The sequence below is a fragment of the Ursus americanus genome, chromosome 18 (genome assembly GCF_024610735.1).
Source record: "Ursus americanus isolate L20-20 chromosome 18, mUrsAme1.1.p, whole genome shotgun sequence".
Taxonomy (NCBI): Eukaryota; Metazoa; Chordata; class Mammalia; order Carnivora; family Ursidae; genus Ursus; species Ursus americanus.
In genome coordinates, this window is record NC_142144.1 from 19,128,809 (window position 1) to 19,149,944 (window position 21,136).

A 21,136-nucleotide genomic window follows, 5' to 3' on the forward strand; every position below is an offset into this window, starting at 1 on the left:
AGGACCAGGGCGATGACCCCGTCACTCTGGATGGCTTAGGCCGCTCCGGCACGGAATTGCCTCAGCAATGTGGCCCCACTTTCGGCCACCTGAGTGGTGCGGCTTCCCTCCCCTGCCGGTAACTCTCGTAGCCGCCGGGTGTGTAAGGAGCCGGCCTTCCTTGCTGGACTCCCGGTTTCGGGGGCTCCGTTTTCTCCATGCCTCGAAACAGGCCTGCCTCCGATGTGGCCCCATCTCCAGGGCTTCAAACATATTTGCAAGATGGCTGGTTTCTAGGGGCCGACCTCCCCCCAGGGATGTCCTTGTGGGCATCAGATGGGCACCCCGAGAACACTCCCTGGAGACACACAGCCCCTCTGGCCTCGGCCCCGAGGCCTCTCCCCGTCCTGCCCCTGCGGAGACAGCCTCCTCTTGCCAGGATGCTCGCTGCAGCCTCTGCAAGACTCTGCCTCCAGGCCGGCCCCTCCCAACGCTCTCCCCAGATGGCAGGGTGATGTCTGAGGTGAGGTCCTCAAGCTTGGCACCACACACCCAGGTCTCCCCCCGCCCCCATTTACCTGACCTCCTCCCAGGGCTCTGCCTCAATGTTTCTCAAACACATCCTCTCTGATCCTCGGCTTGCAGCTGGAGACCAGGTATTTTCCGCTCCATATCTTTCTAGACTGGTTCAGATGCCCCTTCCAGGAAGCCTTCCCAGACTTCCACTGCAGAAGGAACCTCCCCCGTGCTGGGCTCCCACAGCATTGTGTGCCTATCATCATCCCAGATGTGGTGGCTGTGACAGCGGGGGCTCTTCTCACCAGGGACACGGGCTTAGCCACTGATCAGCCAGGGCTCGGCTCAGGCCAGGCTTCCACATGCATGAATGCATGAGGGACAGAATGAGCAAACGACCACCTGCCTCCTGTTTCACATGCAGAAGCTTTATTGATGCACCTGAGATGAAAACGTGATGTGCAAAGGGTGGGCGTAGTGCTGACGACGGGCCCCCAAGTCCCCGAGGTCCTAACCCAGTGCTGTGTCTCCCTCCTCCTTCTGCCTTTCTTCCTTGTGCTGCTTATCCAGGGGTCCACACAGATCCTGGCAGACAGAGAGAGGGGAGCACGATGATGGGAGGCGCTCTTGTTGGGGGAAGGGTGCAATGAGCTCCAGACTCTGGCGCAATGCATTTTCCCTCCCTGAACCTCAACCTCTTCACCTCCGAATGGGGGCTCGAGGCTGTACGAACAACTGGTGTTTACTGAGATCTCGCCAAGCCCCTAGGTTGATCTGGATTCCTCATAGCCATAGTGCGGATGGTGAAACTGAGGTTCAGGGGGGCCATGTGGCCTGTCCATGGTCCCCAGCTCTTAGACGGGGGGGGGCAGGCTACAGGCCAGGGGCCAAGTGGTGCTGTATGCCCAGTCCTTCCCCGCAGCTCCCAGGAGGGGGAATGGGAGGTGGTTTATGCCACTGGTGGTCACGAGAGACGGCCTCAGGTGGCCAACGGAGACCTTTTTACTTTAATAATAATAAAAAGAATGTATGTCATGTATATCTAAAAAGGTATAGCCCGCTCATCAGCTCTGTGATTTCAGCTGTTATTGCATAGGACACGACCGAGGAAAGCCTCTCCCTGAACACTGGTTGAACAGAAAGTATTAAGGAGATTATTATATAGGTAATTCTCAGTTATAGCAAAAAACAGGGTGGTGGTCCTGGACTTGCGGGCAATTTGGGTGATGCAAAAAACCACAACAGGGACTCCCTACCCACGGGTGTCAGTCGTCTGGGGTGTGGCCGGCAGGTGTAAAGGATCATTATCCTTGTGTGTTTCTCTGTCAAGTTCCCACTGCCACCCTGTCCCTGCTGTTCCTCCTCCCTCGCCGTCCTCCCTGTTTCCCCGGGACTTTTCCCCCCTGGGCTCTCATCCCGTGGGCCCCTAGGGAGCTCAGCTGTCCCTGCAGGGAGACAGGCGCTTAAAGACAGGATGTCCCGCCTCGCTGTGCAGCCATGGCCGCTCTCCCTGTCTGGGCCTCCGGGGCTGCCTAGTCCTCCTTGCCTTCACCTTTTTCGCATCGGTGTAACTGATCTCTGACTTCTGCATGCCGATGCACGTGATGGCTTCGTGGAACACTCTCATTTGCTCCTCGGTCACTTCTGGCTTGTCAGCTGCAGGAGGGAGTAAGGGGGCTGGGTGAGCATGCCTGGGCCGAGCTGGGACGCCGGGGAAGGTGGGGGCTCTGGGGGCCCAGCCGCAGGGCACGAGGTCTGCTGCGTGAGGCCTGGCTGGGGTGGACGTTGCAGGGGTGCTTACTATAGAAGGACAGTCCCTTGTTCTGCTCATCTTTCAGGGAGTGGCCAAACATGAAGATCCCGGGATCCTTGGTGAGCAGGAGTTCGGCAAATTGTTCTTCGCCTGACTCTGGAGATAAAACCTCTGGGTGAGACCACACAGCACAATGGTCCCGGTCACAGGCAAGGAACCCTGGGTGTGCCCATGGCCCCGCAGCAGTCAGCAAAGGCCAGGGGTTCACCTGGGCCATGCGACCCTCGCTCCTACTGTGTGGCAGGCCCTGCGCTGAGATGTGCAATCGTAGGAGCCTCACGTGGACTGTGGCTGTCAGGGCCTTTCTCCCCATTTTCCTGATGAGGAAAGTGGAACCAGACAGGAGCCTCAGGGCTGCCCAGGCTGCTCGTTTCATCCCATCGGCATTTGTATGCTCCTACCATGTGCTCTCTCCGGGGTGATGGCCGGACAGGAGGGAGTCACTGTCTCCCTACATAGACTGCCCCGCTCAGATCCCAAAGGAGAAAGAGTAGTTGAGAGAGGCAGGACTGCAGCCAGCCTTGGCTTTGAATTCTAGCTCTAATTACAGGCTGTGTGACTTCAGGGAAACTACTTAACATCTCTGTTTCTCTGTTTTCTCAGCCGATCCCAAATGTCCTCTAAGGTTGTGAGTCTTAAGTGGGTTAATTCGAGTAAAGTACTTCAAACAGTGCCTGGCACTTAGAGCTCAAGTCTGTGGGCAGGTAGTACTGATTATTTCAAGTGCGGAGACACGGGGACCTGGGAAATGTACGAAGAGGGCCTATCCTGTGTTCTCTGTGCTTCACCCCAGCACCGCCCCTTAGGCTAGCCCACCCGCATGTCCCCATGACACACCCCAGTCCTCCCGCCTGAGGGCTGGTCCTCACCGTATTTGGACAGGGTCCCATTCTCCCGCTGGACCTTCAGATAGCTGGAGTTATAGACGCACTTGTCCCCACTAAAGCCAGACAGAAGAGGCAGAAAAACAGGAAGATCATGGAGGAGAAGTGGACAACCACTGGTCTCTATCATTGAGGGGCAAGAGTTGGTGGTGACTAGTCCGCCCTCCCCATTCCATGGATGAAAAGGCTGAGGCCAGGAGGAAGGAGGGACTTGCTCAAGGTTTTCGAGCAGCTGGGAACAGAAGCCTGGGGCTGGGGATGAGCTAGCATGTGGGAGTCTTACATGGTTTGGTAGTCTCTGAGCAGTACTATGTCATTGGTATGGTTGGGCTCCATGTAAAAGAAGCCTGCTTGGAGCGTTCCAGCAATCTGATTGACCTCCGGGTTATGGAAGGCCGAGGCGATACAAAACCACTTGCCAGAGATCTGGGAAGAAGCCAAGAGCTGATGATAGAGACCGGGAGCCGAATGCCCCTGTTAGCCAGCCAGGTAGATGCCCCCTCCTTTCTGCACACAGGGGCACTGGCGCCCCAGGTCGAGGAGTGGACGTGCAGGAACTCGCTCTGAGGATCAGTCCCTCCCCCAGCCGCTGGCTGGCCCCTCCTTGCCCCGTACAGAATGCCCCCTCTGGGGGACCCTGCAAGGAGGCTGCTGCGTTTGGAAGCAGAAGACTGCCGGCAGAGCCTGGTCAGAATGTCACCCCAGGACCCAGGAGAGAAAAGGGCAGAATCAGGCAGAATCAGGCAAGGAGGCCAACCACAAGCCAGCGGGAGAAAGGGAAGCCCAGGGAAGGAGGCAGGAGCCCGTGGCACTCAGGGGCTGGGGACGCACCTGGTCCAGGGTGGCGTTGGTGATGGGCTCCGCCGTGAGGTTGGCACACACCGGGCTCTGGGCGTCCAGCAGGGGAAGGAGGCTCAGGGCGGCAAGGGTCCAGGACAGTGCCATGGCCGGATGGAGAGGCACCTGGACTCAGGCAGAACTGGTGGCTGGAGGGTACAGTGACCTTTATATCGAGCCGTGGGCGGAGCCCTGGAGCCCCTTATGACGCAATCCGATGAGCGCTTGCGAAATGCCTTGCACAAATCCTTCCCTCCTTCCCCCAAAGCCGGCTCTAGCTAAGGCCTCCAAGCCTGGGTCTAATCAGAACTCTGACCGGAAGGGCTACAAGGGCCCTGTGGTCTGGCTGTTCAAGGCCAAGGTGCTGTGGGCTCGAGTGGTATTATTAAACGTGTAGATTTCCACAGAGGGGTCTCTAAGCAAGCTCTGAGGGTTTTTTTGTTTTGGAGTTTTTTGTTTAGTTTTATTTTAAAGATTATTTATGTATTTATTTATTTGAGTCACAGCAAGAGACAGCGAGAGCGGGTGGGAGAGGCAGAGGGAGAGGGAGAAGCAGGCTCTCCACTGAGCATGGAGCCCGATGCAGGGCTGGACCCCAGGATGCTGGGATCATGACCTGAGCTGAAGGCAGGCACTTAACCGACTGAGCCACCCAGGCGCCCCAGTTTGGTTTCGTTTTGTTTTAAAAGCTCTCATGTTTTTTTTACCCAATTTGTGTCCCACTGAACATCCAGACTTGAGTGAGAGCCAAGCATAAATCAAATGCTGAAGGCTATTTAGACAGCTCCCTGGCCTGGTGGGGCGGGGGTCGGGGATGGGTGGAGGAGGGATCCAGGGTGGGGGTGAAGGAGAAACATGGATTCTCTTCCAGCTGAGTGTGGTAACCACTGTGGTAGAATGAAAGTCCATTGGGGGAGGGGGGCGCCAACCCTGTCCCCGAGGCAGGAATGCTTCCAAAAGGAAGAGGCGTCAAAGTTATATGTCCATTTCCAGTAAAGTTAGTATTACATGAACTGGCTCCCAACATTTAAAACAAGAAATCATGTGCCCGTGGTCTCCACCCCGTGCCACGGGAGCAGGAGGGTGGCCTCTCTTCTCACCAGGAGCTCCCCAGCCCCGGACGGCACCCAGCACTGCAGATGAGGGCTGCCGGGCCCGCGAGCATTTCCACCGACCGGGCAGACCTTTAGCCCTATGAATAAGTACTTCCAAAGAGTCTTCTTATGTTACGCTTACGGCTTTGTATCCTTATTCATTTCATATATTTCGAGTCATTTGTCATGTTTCCGTGTGGTTAGCGGTTGTAACTGCAAAGGACGCGTACCCCTATCTTGCTATTCCTACATCCCACATACTTAATCATGCCCTCTTTTCATATCTGCAGCATTTTATTTTATATTTCCAGCTTTATAGAAATACAATTGCCTTTTTAAAATCATCTTGCCATTCAAGAGAAACAAAAACCTGTCACGGACAAGACTACAATGTTATTCAAAATAGCCCCAAACTAGAAACAGTTCAAATGCCCGTCATCAGGAAAATGGAAAAACACATTGTGGCATTTTCATAAAGGGACTATGACTTAGCAGTAAAAACCAACCAGCTACTGGTATATGAGACAACACGAATGAATCTCCAAAACATTCTGCTGAGCAAACGAGGCCAGACTTAATCAAGCTCATACTGTAGGGTTCCATTTATAGAACATTCTAGAACCGCCAAAAAACGAATCGAGAATGGCAGAAATCAACCCGTGGTTGCTTAGGGGCAGTCTGACTGCCAGAGGCTGTAAGAGCCCTTTCTGAAGTCGATGGCAGGACTCCACGTTTCCACTGCAGGGGGGGTTATGCACGTGATGTACATTTGTGAAAACTCATTGAACCGTAGACCTGAAATGTGTGCGTTTTATTGTATGCCAATTATACCTCAATTAAGTTGATTTAAAGAAAGGAACCTCTGTCCCCAAACAGAGAAGACAAAACATATGAGAAATCAAAACACACGAACGCTCTTTAATGTGGTGACAATTGGGCGACGCACAGATGCGTCTCCTTCTCCACATCCTTGTCAGAGTGGAATTCCCTTTCCTCTTTGTTTGTTTTTTTTTTTTTTGTTTTTTTGTTTTTTGGCTCTCACTTAGTGGTTTGGATTGTCATTGCTCTAATTCGAGTCTTGAGAAAAGGACGGGCTCATCTGCAGGGAAGAGTGGACGCGAGAGAGCGTGTGGCGCATGAAGGACCTGGGGTCCGTGTGACTGGCAGTGGGATTCTGTGGGAGGGACGGGGGCCGATGCTGAAGAGCTTGGCGGGAACCGAGCCTGCAGGGCACGGAAGCCGGGCTGGGAGTCTGCAGTGGACCCTGCAGGTATTAGGAGAAATGGAAAGATTTTCAGTGGGGTGGGAGATGCATAGTCAGATTTGCTCTTTAGAAAGATCCCTCTGTCTGCAGTGGGGAAGGTGGGGTGGTGTCAGGGTAGGGGACCGGCTTGGAGAGGAGTCGGAGGCTGTCGCAGTGGCCCCGGTGTGAGACCATGGGACTGCGGACAGACTGGAGACACTGCTTATCTCAAGGAGAAGCTGATTGTTACATGGAGACAGCACCACCATCACCCTGGGCTATCGGGGCTTCTGCCCAGAGCTCAGAGCTTTAGAGGCTCTCGCAGATCACACACACACACACACACACACACACACACACACGTGTGCACACACATACTTTATTAAATAACACAGATGCACGACTGTCACTTGGGATCTGGTCTCTGGTACTGGCACAAAGTGACCCACAGCCCTAAACACCCTGCTTCACAACCGACTCTGGTCTGGCCCCAGGTAAGCAACTCTTCCTCTCACACCGGATCCTTGAATCACATTCCGTGGCCCCACGTGTAGTGAGGGGCATAGAGAGAAATGAACGCTTGCTCTTACAGCCAGTAAATGGAACGCCTCTCCTCCGGAGGGAGGGGTCTTCCCTGTGGCACAGGTGCCCCTGGAGGTCTCCCTCTCCTCCCAAGTGGCTCTCCAAGGAGATCCTTCAAGTGCACCCAACACTCCCCCAACACAGTACAATTTTCTCTGTCTTCTTACATTTCAAGGATTCTTTAGTACCTCTGTGGATCGAGGGTCTGACAGCCCTCCCAACCCTGCCCCTCCATCTGGCCCAGGCCCAGTGTCACAAGAATTTTGGCAGGAAATAGGATGAAACGTTTCACACTCACCAGGGCTCTTGCTCACAGTAGGTGTGCAAGACGTCGTAGCTACCGTTATTTTGAAAGGTGCTCATTATTGGGTTGAACCACATGAAACTGCATTTTATAGACCAGTCGAATATCATTCAGTGTCAGATGATTCGCCCCGCTACTACAGAACCATAGCTCGGTCTATGGTAGCAAGCAGGGAAGGCCTTAGCACCCCCATTTTGCAGAGGGAGAAACTGAGACCCAGAGAGAAGGAATGACCCACCCAAGTCTATGTCCCAGTCAGGAAGGTAGGACTGGAATCCACCTGCCAGCCTCTCCCCTTCTTGCTTGCCCCCCCCCCCTTTCCCGGCACAGGGCAGCTGGTCATTGGTGCATTGGTGGCTTGATTCATTGTGGACAGAGCAAACACAGGATTGGCCCCACTGGGAAGTCCATTCTGGCTGTTCCCTGACACTCGGTTGTGCAACGGGAGACTGGGAACCACAGCGGCTGCCAGGGCAGGATAGGGCAGGGGACACATGCAAGAGCACTGGGCCTTCCCCAGATTTGGGTCACCATGGGAGGAAAGGGGTGCTAGTGGGAAAGCCCCCACAGGCGGGTCTGAGCAGATGGCAGAGAGGATTATTAAAATCCAGCTATGTTCTCATCAGAGGCCGCATCTGAAGGAGGGGGAGGCACTGGGGGCCAGGCCATGCTGGGCCATTGTCCCTCACTTTGGAGTAGATTTTTCTGCCACAGCCATCACGTGAAGAGCAGCTTAAGCAGGGAGAGGCTGCCCGCCTGGGGGCTAGGGAGCTCTGTCTGTCAGGCATGCCCTAAACTGCCAAAGTCAGGACCTTGGGGCAGCAGGGAGCAGTAAGATAAGCTGCCTGACCATCTGGGGGGCACTGAGGCACCACAGGGAAATAGCTTTCCCAGGGACCTGCCTCCACGATGGCTGCATAAATGACAATGGTGATAATGGTGATGTGATGATGATGGAGAGAACGATGATGATGGTGATGATGGTGATGATGGTGATGGTGATGATGGTGATGATGGTGATGATGGTGATGGTGATGATGGTGATGTTGGTGATGGTGATGATGGTGATGATGGTGATGGTGATGATGGTGATGGTGATGATGGTGATGGTGATGATGGTGATGATGGTGGTGATGGTGGTGATGGTGATGATGGTGATGATGGTGATGGTGATGATGGTGATGGTGATGATGGTGATGATGGTGATGATGGCGATTGTGGTGATGGTGATGATGGTGGTGATGATGGTGGTGATGGTGATGGTGATAATGGAGATGGTGATGACGGTGATAGTGGTGATGGTGATGATGGCGATGATGGTGATGGTGACAGTGGTGATGGTGGTGATGGTGACAGTGGTGATGGTGGTGATGGTGACAGTGGTGATGGTGGTAATGGTGATGATGATGGTGATGGTGATGATGGTGATGGTGGTGATGGAGATGGTGGTGATGGTGATGGTGGTGATGGTGGTGATGGTGATGATGGTGATGGTGATGATGGTGATGGTGATGATGGTGATGATGGTGATGATGGTGATGGTGATGATGGTGATGGTGATGATGGTGATGATGGTGATGATGTCGGTGATGATGGTGATGGTGATGATGGTGGTGATGGTGATAGTGATGATGGTGACGATGGTGATGATGGTGATGGTGACAGTGGTGATGGTGGTGATGGTGACAGTGGTGATGGTGGTGATGGTGACAGTGGTGATGGTGGTAATGGTGATGATGATGGTGATGGTGATGATGGTGATGGTGGTGATGGAGATGGTGGTGATGGTGATGGTGGTGATGGTGGTGATGGTGATGGTGATGATGGTGATGGTGATGATGGTGATGGTGATGATGGAGATGGTGGTGATGGTGGTGATGGTGATGGTGATGGTGATGATGATGATGATGGAGATGGTGGTGATGGTGATGTGTAAAGATGGCAACAGCAATAATAATGGGGATGATGAATACGAGGGTGGTGGCTTCTGTTTATTGAGAACTCACTTTGTGCACAGAGAAGTTAGTTAAATCCCCTGTTCTAGGACTCAAAAATGGCCAGCGGTAAAGCCTACTGGTGAATATTTTGAGCTTTGTGGGCCATACAGGCGCTGCAGTAATGACTCAACGCCGCCGTGCTCGCATGAAAGACCACAGACAATGCACAAGCAAGCATAGCTGTGTCCACTAGAACAGTATTGACAAAAACAGACCGTAGTTGGCCAAGCCCTGCACTGGCCCACCATCCCTACACCAGTCTCTTCTACTCTTGGGCTTCACATGGTCATCCTTGGCCATGGGCCTGATTCCAGACTTCTCCCTCACACCCTGGGCTGTTTACCACTTGAAATCCACCCTCAAATGATGCAGAACCACAATAGATGAGAGGTTAGCTAGGTCTTCCCAAGTGATCAGACTGTCCTCTCTGGTGTCCCTCCCTCCCAGGGCCAGAAAAGGCTGCCACCAGGAGAAACACATGCACGGCCTCCGGACCCACGCAGCGGACCAAGCACGCGGGGTCGCCGGCCCAGCCGCCCCCTGGACTGTGGTATCTGGCGGCGGCGCCCCCAGCACCAGCCCCTCCTGCGTTTGCCTACGTCTCCTTGGTTCCCATCATGCCTTATCCGTCAGCCACCGTGTAAGAATCTTTCTTTCTCTTCCTCCTTGCCTGTCTCACTCGCTTCAGAATTCACGGTCAGACCTGTGTCACGCAGCTGAGAACCCGGGCGCCCCGTACCCCTGTGGTTCCCCCACGTGTATAATGTGCAGAGCAGGCTGGACACTCGTGTAGTCACTCAACAAACCCCAAATGCTCGCTGCATACCGGGGAGACAGCTTGCCGGTGGGGGGCCCGCAGTGAGGAGCCCAGCAGAGGGCCCTGTGCTCTAGGAGCTCACAGGGAAGGCGCCTGGGAAGCTTCCCGTTTCCTTGTGGGACTTCCCGGCAGGCTGCTAGGTGCACACTCACTGTCTCCTAATGGGCGTTCTTTTTGAGAACAGTTCTAGACGTATAGAGAAATGGAGCAGATAGTACAGACGCACACAGCTTCCCTCATTCTTCACATCTTACACTAATAGGGCACATTTGACAGTGAGCCAATATTAATACATTATTACTAACTAAAGCCCACAGCTTATTCGGGTTTCCACAGTTTTTACCTGAACCTTTTCTGCTCCGGGATCCCACCCAGGAGGCCACATAGGTGCCCCTGGGTTGTCATGGGTCCTTAGGCCCCTCTTGGCTGTGACCGTCTCTCAGACTTTGCTGGTGTCTGAGGGCCTTGAGCTCTGAGGAGGACGGGTCAGGCCGATGGCAGGAGGAGCTCTTCCTTTTCCCGTGGATTTGGATCTAACATCCGCAAGAGAGCAAAGACTTGAGCAGTGGGGGCAGAAGTGGTTCAGGGTGTGGACTCCGAGCTGCGCTGGAATCCCGACTGCCACTTCCTGCTGCCGCAGCCTCAGTAAAGCTACTGCCTCTCTGGGCCTCAGTTTTCCCCATCTGGTAAATGGGGTAATAGTCTCGACCGGGGACGGTTGTGCGAGGATTAAATGAGGCGCGAGGCCAGACGCAGGTGAGATGTGTGCGGAACGTGTGGGGCGGTGCCGGCAGCCGCTCGCTGCCCGATAAAAGGGCGGCGTTGTCCTCACAGCGAGAGCGCTACGGGGCAGCACTGTCGTTAGGAAGAAGAAAAATGAGAAAAGGCGGCTTCAACAGGACAGGAAGGTGCAGGGGGAGAAATAGCCCTGAACCCTGAAATTAGATCTGTCATCCCGTCCCGACGATCAGCAGCTAGTGCTATGCCTCAGTTTCCCTCAGTGGGAAATGAGTTGGTCGGGAGACCGTCAGAAGCCTGTGTCTGTGGCAGCAAGAGGCCAGAGTCGCTGTGCGGGCTGCGCTTGCTGGGAGCGGAGGCACCAGGAGCCATCCAGCCCCCGTCCCCGTAAGGTCTCGGGCCTGCGACGTGGGTTCTGGCTGCCCTTGGCGGACGCCGGGAACATTCTGCCCCGTCAGCTGCCGGAGGCCGGACTGCATGCTCAGGCCCAGCAGAGGGGCTGGAGGCACCTGCCTGTGCTCCCGGTCAAGGGCAGGAGAGGTTTCCCTGGAATTTGGTGGCCCAGGATAAAGCTGCGAGTGTCTGCGGTAGGCAGGGGTCTCTCTGCTTCTGAGGCTGTTCCATACCCTTCCAGGCTCAGACCTGTGGACAGACCTAACCAGGTTGCTGCCCAGGCCTGGCCAGGCCATAGGGAAGGGGAAAGGCCCTGAGCTGTAGTGCCCACAGACCTGGCCGGTGGTAGCCATGGAACCTTAGGTGGGAGGGTGGTTGCTTTGTTCCCAGTCTGTGCCTCAGTTTTTTCCTCTGTGAAATGGGTTGTGGTAAGGATGAAATGAACGAATGCATGGAAAGCCCACAGTATCTAGAAGCTGGCCGGGAACCATAGTACTTCCAATGCTTCCAGAATTTGGGCTGATGATGCCCTGAAATTTCTCCAGCTGTCATCAGTGAGACTGAGCATGCTCACTGACAGGCCAGGGGGCCCTTTAGAAAGTTTATGGGCCTGTGCTGCCCCCTGCTGGCCAGCTGCCTTATAGCCCCTGCACCAAAGGCTTGGTAGCTAGGAAGGTTTTCTGATTTGATTCTGTTTGGGTGGAGGGGGGGGGGGCTGTAGCTTCTGCCTTAGGGGGAGTTTTAAGTCCCTTTGGGGCCAAGCGGGTTATCAAATGATTAGAAGGTAGGGTGTGTGGAAACCCTGTAGTTAGACCGGATAGTCCCTGAAGGAGGGAATTGGATTCAAGAATCCTGTTCATTGGGTTCAGATGGTATAAACTGGCATCTCCTGGTTGCTGATTAAGGAGCTCTGGGCGTGAGCGCAGCGCTGGCCCTGGCAGCTCTCTGACGCTGAGCTGACATTTACAGAGGCACTTGGAGTGCCAGGCAGCAGACAGAGCTTTTCCCCGGAATGTTCCTATGGGATCTATCCTGGGAGGTGGCTAAGTGTGGAATTTTCAGGTGGGGGGACAGTCCTTGAAGGGTGCAGTGCCCTGGCCAGGGTCCTGCGGCCACCCCGCGGAATGGCTAGGATTTGGGGCATGCCTCCTGCATCACTTTGCCTCTCTGAGCTTCTCTTGCTCGTCCATGAAATCAGCATGACTGTAGCCAGCGAATAACCAAGCTAAGTGCTGGTACAGAAAACACTGAACTCAGAGCCAGGCACCCGGGACCCAGGATGCAGTGGCATCTCCGGGTTAGGCACCGCCTCTGTTTGAGGAGCTGCCAGACCGGTTCCCAAAGTGCTTGCACCGTTGAACGTTCCCACCAGCGCTGTGGGAGCCTTCGGATTTCTCCAGATCCTCACCAACATCTGTCTTCGGGCTTCAGTCATCCAGTGGTGGCCAAGCGCACGACATGGCATCCCCTGTGGTTTTCAGTTGCGTTTTCCTGATGGCCCAATGCTGTTGAGCATCTTTTCACGTGCTTGGTGTCCATTTGCATATCTTCTTGGGCGAGACCTCTATTCTGATCCCAGCAAAGCCCTCTCTTCCCTCCTATGCTGTGCACAAATGTGGGTCAGAAGAAGGGGGGAGCAAGAATAAGACCAGAGTACAGTTTGCCAAGCAAGATGCCAGTGACAGGCTCCGGCCAAGTCCTCCTAACCTTATCCCGCTTCATTTAGGCCAGACCCTCTCTCTCCGTGTCTCCTCCACTCGCTTTCTTCTCCACACCCTCTTCCTGCCGGTTGCTGGTTTGGCGACGCTAGCTGTGCGCTGTAGTGAGTCCCTGGAGAAATCCATGCTGCAGCTCATGGCTCCTACCACATCCTCCCCAGCACGTTAAATGATACCCCACATCCCTGTAGGGCCGGGCCAGGAAGGACACCCTTCCACTTGCTGCACTGGAGGAGTGAAACCAGACCCCCCCACTCCTACAGAGTCCCAATAACAATCACGTCTCTTCACTGCGCCACACTTGGCCAATGGCCCCATGTTATGTTTCCGGTGAAGGGGGTTTCCTCCTGACCTGGGGTGATGCTGGTCTCCCTGCGATCTGGCTCTCAGGTTAGAAGCCCCAAGAAGGCAGCCGGTTCCCAGTGTAACCCCAGGGCCAGGCGCACTGGCTACCACATAGTGTAGGATCGAACAATATTTACTGAGTACACGGGGGAGATTGAGCTAACCGTTTTTGGGGACCTGATCTGGGTCAGGCCCCCCTGTTTCTCATCCTTCATCCTTCCACCACATCTCTCAAGTCGCTGTTTATGATTCCCATTTTAGAGCTGAGGACACTGAGCCCCCAAGCGTCGGGGCCAGGGACCAGCCGGGGCTTAGAACGGGGTGCATTCCAAGCCTGGTGCTCTGCTCAGCCCTCTGCGCGGTCCGTGAACGCAGCTCCCTCTCCCCTCAGGTATTACGTGCCTCCAGGACCTACCTCCGCTTGCTCGGCCCAGCCAGCCCCCGCCGAGTGGCCCCCCATGGCCCCCTCGCGACCGGCCAGGGCGCCCCGGCCCTCCATCCAGCTGCACCTGGAGGACCTGGAGGAGCTCAACAAGGCCCTGACCCGAGCCGTCCAGGCCGCCGAGAGCATCCGCTCCACCACCAAGCACATGAGCCGCTCCCTGTCTGCCGACCTGCGCCAGGCCCGAAGCCTGCGCGGCTCCTGCCTCTTCTGACGTCACTGGGGCTCCGAACCAGCTGGTGGGGGCAGGTGGGCAGGCGGTCTGCAGCTGTCCCCCGGGCCAGGAGTCAGCTGGAGCCACTCGGGAAGGCCCCATAGACCCCTCCTGAGAGGTCTCCTTCCAGCACGGGCCCTGCCTGCTCAGCGTCTTCAAAGCACAAGGGGTGTTGGCGGCTCATCGAGAGAAGGAACTTTCAGGGGCCCAGCCCCCACAGGAAGTGCTGGGCCCGAGGCCCCCTTCTGCCCAGATGCGGTCTCTGGGGGTCTCCTGGTCCTGCACTGTCCACCTCTGGCTAATAATATGTTTTTCAGATACAGATGGACAGATTTTTTTTTAAACGGAGTTTTCCTGGTCTTAGATCTAACCTCCGAGGCCCAATAAGCAGGGCTAGGGCCAGGGTCTCCGGGGCAAAGGTGTCTCCTCACCAGTGAGCAGCCGCTCTGGAGTCGGCCTCTCTGGGAAGGACACGGCTGGGCACTTTCCTCCTAGTGACCGATGGCCAGTAGGGCACGTTGGGGCCATGGAAATGTCAAGATGTCGAGCCCCTGCATGACGTGCGCCCAGCAGTCCGTGGCTGGAGAGGCCTTTCCCATGGGCCTGCTGGGAAGGGAGACCCCCGGCGAGGGCCCAGGAAGCTGTCCACCATGGTCCCTCTCTGTACCTCCTCCCGACAGCCCCAGTGCTGTCCCCGGGATGCCTGTGGGATTTGGCTTGTGGCCAGCTACCTGCCAGGCCCCGCTGGGCAGCGGGAAGCCAGCCCGTGTTCTGTTCCCCTCCTCGTAGCAGCGTGTACCTCAGCTTTTCTGGGATGTGTATGCATCAGTGATATTTGTATATTTGAGGTGTTTAAAAATCTATTTTCGTGAAGAATGAATATTGATCTTTTACAAAAAGAAGAAAAGAAAAAAAAACAACATTCCCAAGGCTGCCCACATCTGTGGTGTGTGTCATCGACTTGTGGTTTCTTAACTCCAGTGTGTGGGGTGGAAGATTCGATGAGGAGCCGAACCCTTCCTGCGGGGACCTTGCCCGTTTCCTGACTTTCTCTGCCTTCCTGTGCTGGCTTCTGTTTCTCCAACCTTCCCCCCTCCCTGTGTCAGGACCTGGAGCTTTTGCCTGGCGGGGCTGCCTGGCCAAGCCCCTCCTTGCTGAGGTCAGAGCTGTTAGGAGACACACAGCAGATCTGTGTCTGCCAAAGCACGAGCCTGGACTCTCTTTCCAGTGCTCCGTTTAGTAGCAAACAGCAACACCGGTCACCCTTTACGGAGCACCCACTAGACGCCGATCCCTGCGCTCGGTGCTCAGCACAGGGGCTCACACAGGGCACAGCCCGGCCTCCGGGCCCCCCGCCATGTGCCCCCTTTGGCGATGAGAGACGGAGGTTCTAGAGGGCTCTCTGCCCCACCTCACGATGTCTGACTCTGAAGTCTGTGTTGTTACCGCCGCCCGCTGCGGCTTCCCTTGCCTTTTTCTTCAGCCCCCCCTCACCCCCCACACTTGCCCCTCCTGCCCCCCGGGACCCGTTTTGATTTCATTTTTCAGCGGGTCTTTGTCAGTGGAGTGAAAATGGCAGTTCGCTGAGAAGGGACGATTTCTGGTGGGTTCTGAGCCTCCAGGTCCACCCAGTCCTGGGTGCCAGGAGGCTCTTCCAGGGAGATGAGGAGGGGAAGGGGGAGCCAAGGGTGCGGCGGTGCTGGGCGTGGGCCCAGGGCAGTGTCCCCAGCCTCAGTGCCCTGGGCGCGGTGTGGCTCCAGCTTTGAGCTAAGGATGCTGCCTCCTGGGTCTGTGCGGACTGGCTCTTGGGACGGCGGTGGCGCGTGAGCCACGGGACGGGGCGTCAGGACCAGGGCGATGACCCCGTCACTCTGGATGGCTTAGGCCGCTCCGGCACGGAATTGCCTCAGCAATGTGGCCCCACTTTCGGCCACCTGAGTGGTGCGGCTTCCCTCCCCTGCCGGTAACTCTCGTAGCCGCCGGGTGTGTAAGGAGCCGGCCTTCCTTGCTGGACTCCCGGTTTCGGGGGCTCCGTTTTCTCCATGCCTCGAAACAGGCCTGCCTCCGATGTGGCCCCATCTCCAGGGTTTCAAACATATTTGCAAGATGGCTGGTTTCTAGGGGCCGACCTCCCCCCAGGGATGTCCTTGTGGGCATCAGATGGGCACCCCGAGAACACTCCCTGGAGACACACAGCCCCTCTGGCCTCGGCCCCGAGGCCTCTCCCCGTCCTGCCCCTGCGGAGACAGCCTCCTCTTGCCAGGATGCTCGCTGCAGCCTCTGCAAGACTCTGCCTCCAGGCCGGCCCCTCCCAACGCGCTCCCCAGATGGCAGGGCGATGTCTGAGGTGAGGTCCTCAAGCTTGGCACCACACACCCAGGTCTCCCCCCGCCCCCATTCACCTGACCTCCTCCCAGGGCTCTGCCTCAATGTTTCTCAAACACATCCTCTCTGATCCTCGGCTTGCAGCTGGAGACCAGGTATTTTCCGCTCCATATCTTTCTAGACTGGTTCAGATGCCCCTTCCAGGAAGCCTTCCCAGACTTCCACTGCAGAAGGAACCTCCCCCGTGCTGGGCTCCCACAGCATTGTGTGCCTATCATCATCCCAGATGTGGTGGCTGTGACAGCGGGGGCTCTTCTCACCAGGGACACGGGCTTAGCCACTGATCAGCCAGGGCTCGGCTCAGGCCAGGCTTCCACATGCATGAATGCATGAGGGACAGAATGAGCAAACGACCACCTGCCTCCTGTTTCACATGCAGAAGCTTTATTGATGCACCTGAGACGAAAACGTGATGTGCAAAGGGTGGGCGTAGTGCTGACGACGGGCCCCCAAGTCCCCGAGGTCCTAACCCAGTGCTGTGTCTCCCTCCTTCTCCTTCTGCCTTTCTTCCTTGTGCTGCTTATCCAGGGGTCCACACAGATCCTGGCAGACAGAGAGAGGGGAGCACGATGATGGGAGGCGCTCTTGTTGGGGGAAGGGTGCAATGAGCTCCAGACTCTGGCGCAATGCATTTTCCCTCCCTGAACCTCAACCTCTTCACCTCCGAATGGGGGCTCGAGGCTGTACGAACAACTGGTGTTTACTGAGATCTCGCCAAGCCCCTAGGTTGATCTGGATTCCTCATAGCCATCGTGCGGATGGTGAAACTGAGGTTCAGGGGGGCCATGTGGCCTGTCCATGGTCCCCAGCTCTTAGACGGGGGCGGCAGGCTACAGGCCAGGGGCCAAGTGGTGCTGTATGCCCAGTCCTTCCCCGCAGCTCCCAGGAGGGGAGACGGGAGGTGGTTTATGCCACTGGTGGTCACGAGAGACGGCCTCAGGTGGCCAACGGAGACCTTTTTACTTTAATAATAATAAAAAGAATGTATGTCATGTATATCCAAAAAGGTATAGCCCGCTCATCAGCTCTGTGATTTCAGCTGTTATTGCATAGGACACGACCGAGGAAAGCCTCTCCCTGAACACTGGTTGAACAGAAAGTATTAAGGAGATTATTATATAGGTAATTCTCAGTTATAGCAAAAAACAGGGTGGTGGTCCTGGACTTGCGGGCAATTTGGGTGATGCAAAAAACCACAACAGGGACTCCCCACCCACGGGTGTCAGTCGTCTGGGGTGTGGCCGGCAGGTGTAAAGGATCATTATCCTTGTGTGTTTCTCTGTCAAGTTCCCACTGCCACCCTGTCCCTGCTGTTCCTCCTCCCTCGCCGTCCTCCCTGTTTCCCCGGGACTTTTCCCCCCTGGGCTCTCATCCCGTGGGCCCCTAGGGAGCTCAGCTGTCCCTGCAGGGAGACAGGCGCTTAAAGACAGGATGTCCCGCCTCGCTGTGCAGCCATGGCCGCTCTCCCTGTCTGGGCCTCCGGGGCTGCCTAGTCCTCCTTGCCTTCACCTTTTTCGCATCGGTGTAACTGATCTCTGACTTCTGCATGCCGATGCACGTGATGGCTTCGTGGAACACTCTCATTTGCTCCTCGGTCACTTCTGGCTTGTCAGCTGCAGGAGGGAGTAAGGGGGCTGGGTGAGCATGCCTGGGCCGAGCTGGGACGCCGGGGAAGGTGGGGGCTCTGGGGGCCCAGCCGCAGGGCACGAGGTCTGCTGCGTGAGGCCTGGCTGGGGTGGACGTTGCAGGGGTGCTTACTATAGAAGGACAGTCCCTTGTTCGGCTCATCTTTCAGGGCGAAGCCAAGCATGAAGATCTTGGGATCCTTGGTGAGCAGGAGTTCGGCAAATTGTTCTTTTCCGTACTCTGGAGAAGAAAACCTCTGGGTGAGACCACACAGCACAATGGTCCCGGTCACAGGCAAGGAACCCTGGGTGTGCCCATGGCCCCGCAGCAGTCAGCAAAGGCCAGGGGTTCACCTGGGCCATGCGACCCTCGCTCCTACTGTGTGGCAGGCCCTGCGCTGAGATGTGCAATCGTAGGAGCCTCACGTGGACTGTGGCTGTCAGGGCCTTTCTCCCCATTTTCCTGATGAGGAAAGTGGAGCCAGACAGGAGCCTCAGGGCTGCCCAGGCTGCTCGTTTCATCCCATCGGCATTTGTATGCTCCTACCGTGTGCCCTCTCCGGGGTGGTGGCGGGACAGGAGGGGAGTCACTGTCTGCCTGACATAGACTGCCCCGCTCAGATCCCAAAGGAGAAAGAGTAGTTGAGAGAGGCAGGACTGCAGCCAGCCTTGGCTTTGAATTCTAGCTCTAATTATAGGCTGTGTGACTTCAGGGAAACTACTTGACATCTCTGTTTCTGTTTTCTCAGCCGATCCCAAATGTCCTCTAAGGTTGTGAGTCTTAAGTGGGTTAATTCGAGTAAAGTACTTCAAACAGTGCCTGGCACTTAGAGCTCAAGTCTGTGGGCAGTTAGTACTGATTATTTCAAGTGCGGAGACACGGGGACCTGGGAAATGTATGAAGAGGGCCTGTCCTGTGTTCTCTGTGCTTCACCCCAGCACCGCCCCTTAAGGCTGGCCCACCCACAAGTCCCCATGACACACCCCAGTCCTCCCGCCTGAGGGCTGGTCCTCACCGTATTTGGACAGGGTCCCATTCTCCCGCTGGACCTTCAGATAACTGGAGTTATAGACGCACTTGTCCCCACTATAGCCAGACAGAAGAGGCAGAAAAACAGGAAGATCGTGGAGAAGAAGAAGTGGACAACCACTGGTCATTATCATTGAGGGGCAAGAGTTGGTGGTGACTAGTCCGCCCTCCCCATTCCATGGATGAAAAGGCTGAGGCCAGGAGGAAGGAGGGACTTGCTCAAGGTTTTCGAGCAGCTGGGAACAGAAGCCTGGGGCTGGGGATGAGCTAGCATGTGGGGGTCTTACATGGTTAGGTACTCTTTGAGCAGTATTTTGTCATCGGTATGGTTGGGAGCAAAGTAAAAGAAGGCTGCATGGATCGTTCTAGACGACTGGTTGAACTCCGGGTTGTTGAAGGCCGAGGCGATATAAAACCACTTGCCAGAGATCTGGGAAGAAGCCAAGAGCTGATGATAGAGACCGGGAGCCGAATGCCCCTGTTAGCCAGCCAGGTAGATGCCCCCTCCTTTCTGCACACAGGGGCACTGGCGCCCCAGGTCGAGGAGTGGACGTGCAGGAACTCGCTCTGAGGATCAGTCCCTCCCCCAGCCGCTGGCTGGCCCCTCCTTGCCCCGTACAGAATGCCCCCTCTGGGGGACCCTGCAAGGAGGCTGCTGCGTTTGGAAGCAGAAGACTGCCGGCAGAGCCTGGTCAGAATGTCACCCCAGGACCCAGGAGAGAAAAGGGCAGAATCAGGCAGAATCAGGCAAGGAGGCCAACCACAAGCCAGCGGGAGAAAGGGAAGCCCAGGGAAGGAGGCAGCTGCCCGTGGCGCTCAGGGGCCGGGGACGAACCTGGTCCAGGGTGGCGTTGGTGATGGGCTCCGCCGTGAGGTTGGCACACACCAGGCTCTGGGCGTCCAGCAGGGGAAGGAGGCTCAGGGCGGCAAGGGCCCAGGACAGCGCCATGGCCGGATGGAGAGGCACCTGGACTCAGGCAGAACTGGTGGCTGGAGGGTACAGTGACCTTTATATCGAGCCGTGGGCGGAGCCCTGGAGCCCCCTTATGACGCAATCCGATGAGCGCTTGCGAAATGCCTTGCACAAATCCTTCCCTCCTTCCCCCAAAGCCGGCTCTAGCTAAGGCCTCCAAGCCTGGGTCTAATCAGAACTCTGACCGGAAGGGCTACAAGGGCCCCGAGGTCTGGCTGTTCAAGGCCAAGGTGCTGTGGGCTCGAGTGGTATTATTAAACGTGTAGATTTCCACAGAGGGGCCTCTAAGCAAGCTCTGAGGGTTTTTTTGTTTTGGAGTTTTTTGTTTTGTTTTACTGTAAAGAAAGGCTTCAGAGGGGAGGGGGTGGGGGAATGGGATAGACCGGTGATGGGGAGTAAGGAGGGCACGTATTGCATGGTGCACTGGGTGTGATACGCAACTAATGAATCATCGAACTTTACATCAAAAGCCAGGGATGTACTGTATGGTGACTAACATAATATAATAAAAAAACATTAAAATAAAAAAAAGATTATTTATGTATTTATTTGAGTCAGAGCAAGAGAGAGCGAGAGCGGGTGGGAGAGGCAGAGGGAGAGGGAGAAGTAGGCTCTCCACTGAGCAGGGAGCCCGATGCAGGGCTGGACCCCAAGATGCTGGGATCATGACCTGAGCTGAAGGCAGACACTTAACCGACTGAGCCACCCAGGCGCTCCGGTTTTGTTTTGTTTTGTTTTGTTTTAAAAGCTCTCATGTTTTTTTTTACCCAATTTGTGTCCCACTGAACATCCAGACTTGAGTGAGAGCCAAGCATAAATCAAATGCTGAAGGCTATTTAGACAGCTCCCCGGCTTGGTGGGGCGGGGGTCGGGGATGGGTGGAGGAGGGGTCCAGGGTGGGGGTGAAGGAGAAACATGGATTCTCTTCCAGCTGAGTGTGGTAACCACTGTGGTAGAATGAAAGTCCATTGGGGGAGGGGGGGCGCCAACCCTGTCCCCGAGGCAGGAATGCATCCAAAAGGAAGAGGCGTCAAAGTTATATGTCCATTTCCGGTAAAGATAGTATTACGTGAACTTGCTCCCAACATCTAAAGCAAGAAATTATTTGCCCGTGGTCTCCACCCCGTGCCACGGGAGCAGGAGGGTGGCCTCTCTTCTCACCAGGAGCTCCCCAGCCCCGGACGGCGCCCAGCACTGCAGATGAGGG

General features: G+C 55.9%; 3 protein-coding genes across 3 annotated transcripts; 1 reads left to right on the top strand and 2 right to left on the bottom strand.

The window, feature by feature from the left end:
- Positions 1-902: 902 nt before the first annotated feature.
- Positions 903-4,178, bottom strand: LOC123788037 (alpha-1-acid glycoprotein-like). The gene is made up of 6 exons (XM_045791097.2): positions 4,024-4,178; positions 3,476-3,618; positions 3,178-3,248; positions 2,297-2,404; positions 2,048-2,151; positions 903-1,080 (listed from the first exon to the last, which is right to left on the bottom strand). The coding sequence occupies exons 1-6, from the start codon at positions 4,135-4,137 to the stop codon at positions 1,006-1,008; spliced, it is 615 nt and encodes a 204-aa protein (XP_045647053.2). The 5' UTR covers positions 4,138-4,178; the 3' UTR covers positions 903-1,005.
- Positions 4,179-9,862: 5,684 nt separating this feature from the next.
- Positions 9,863-14,990, top strand: LOC148108564 (microtubule organization protein AKNA-like). Its single transcript, XM_087869433.1, has 2 exons — positions 9,863-9,889; positions 13,652-14,990. The coding sequence occupies exons 1-2, from the start codon at positions 9,867-9,869 to the stop codon at positions 13,914-13,916; spliced, it is 288 nt and encodes a 95-aa protein (XP_087725559.1). The 5' UTR covers positions 9,863-9,866; the 3' UTR covers positions 13,917-14,990.
- A 1,673-nt stretch (positions 14,991-16,663) lies between these two features.
- ORM1 (orosomucoid 1) lies at positions 16,664-19,948 on the bottom strand. Its single transcript, XM_045791191.2, has 6 exons — positions 19,792-19,948; positions 19,244-19,386; positions 18,943-19,013; positions 18,060-18,167; positions 17,811-17,914; positions 16,664-16,844 (listed from the first exon to the last, which is right to left on the bottom strand). The coding sequence occupies exons 1-6, from the start codon at positions 19,903-19,905 to the stop codon at positions 16,767-16,769; spliced, it is 618 nt and encodes a 205-aa protein (XP_045647147.2). The 5' UTR covers positions 19,906-19,948; the 3' UTR covers positions 16,664-16,766.
- Positions 19,949-21,136: the final 1,188 nt, after the last annotated feature.

Excerpts from the sequence above, each read along its gene's own strand:
- LOC148108564 (XM_087869433.1), top strand. The coding sequence starts at position 9,867 with ATGCCTTATCCGTCAGCCACCGT. Across the intron at positions 9,890-13,651 it reads CCTTATCCGTCAGCCACCGT|GTATTACGTGCCTCCAGGAC; the intron begins GTAAGAATCTTT and ends CTCTCCCCTCAG.
- ORM1 (XM_045791191.2), bottom strand. The coding sequence starts at position 19,905 with ATGGCGCTGTCCTGGGCCCTTGCCGCCCTGAGCCTCCTTCCCCTGCTG. Across the intron at positions 19,014-19,243 it reads CTCAAAGAGTACCTAACCAT|TGGGGACAAGTGCGTCTATA; the intron begins GTAAGACCCCCA and ends GTCTGGCTATAG. Across the intron at positions 17,915-18,059 it reads CAAGGGACTGTCCTTCTATA|CTGACAAGCCAGAAGTGACC; the intron begins GTAAGCACCCCT and ends TCCCTCCTGCAG.
- LOC123788037 (XM_045791097.2), bottom strand. The coding sequence starts at position 4,137 with ATGGCACTGTCCTGGACCCTTGCCGCCCTGAGCCTCCTTCCCCTGCTG. Across the intron at positions 3,619-4,023 it reads CCAACGCCACCCTGGACCAG|ATCTCTGGCAAGTGGTTTTG; the intron begins GTGCGTCCCCAG and ends GCTTCTTCCCAG. Across the intron at positions 2,405-3,177 it reads TGGGACCCTGTCCAAATACG|AGTCAGGCGAAGAACAATTT; the intron begins GTGAGGACCAGC and ends TTTTATCTCCAG.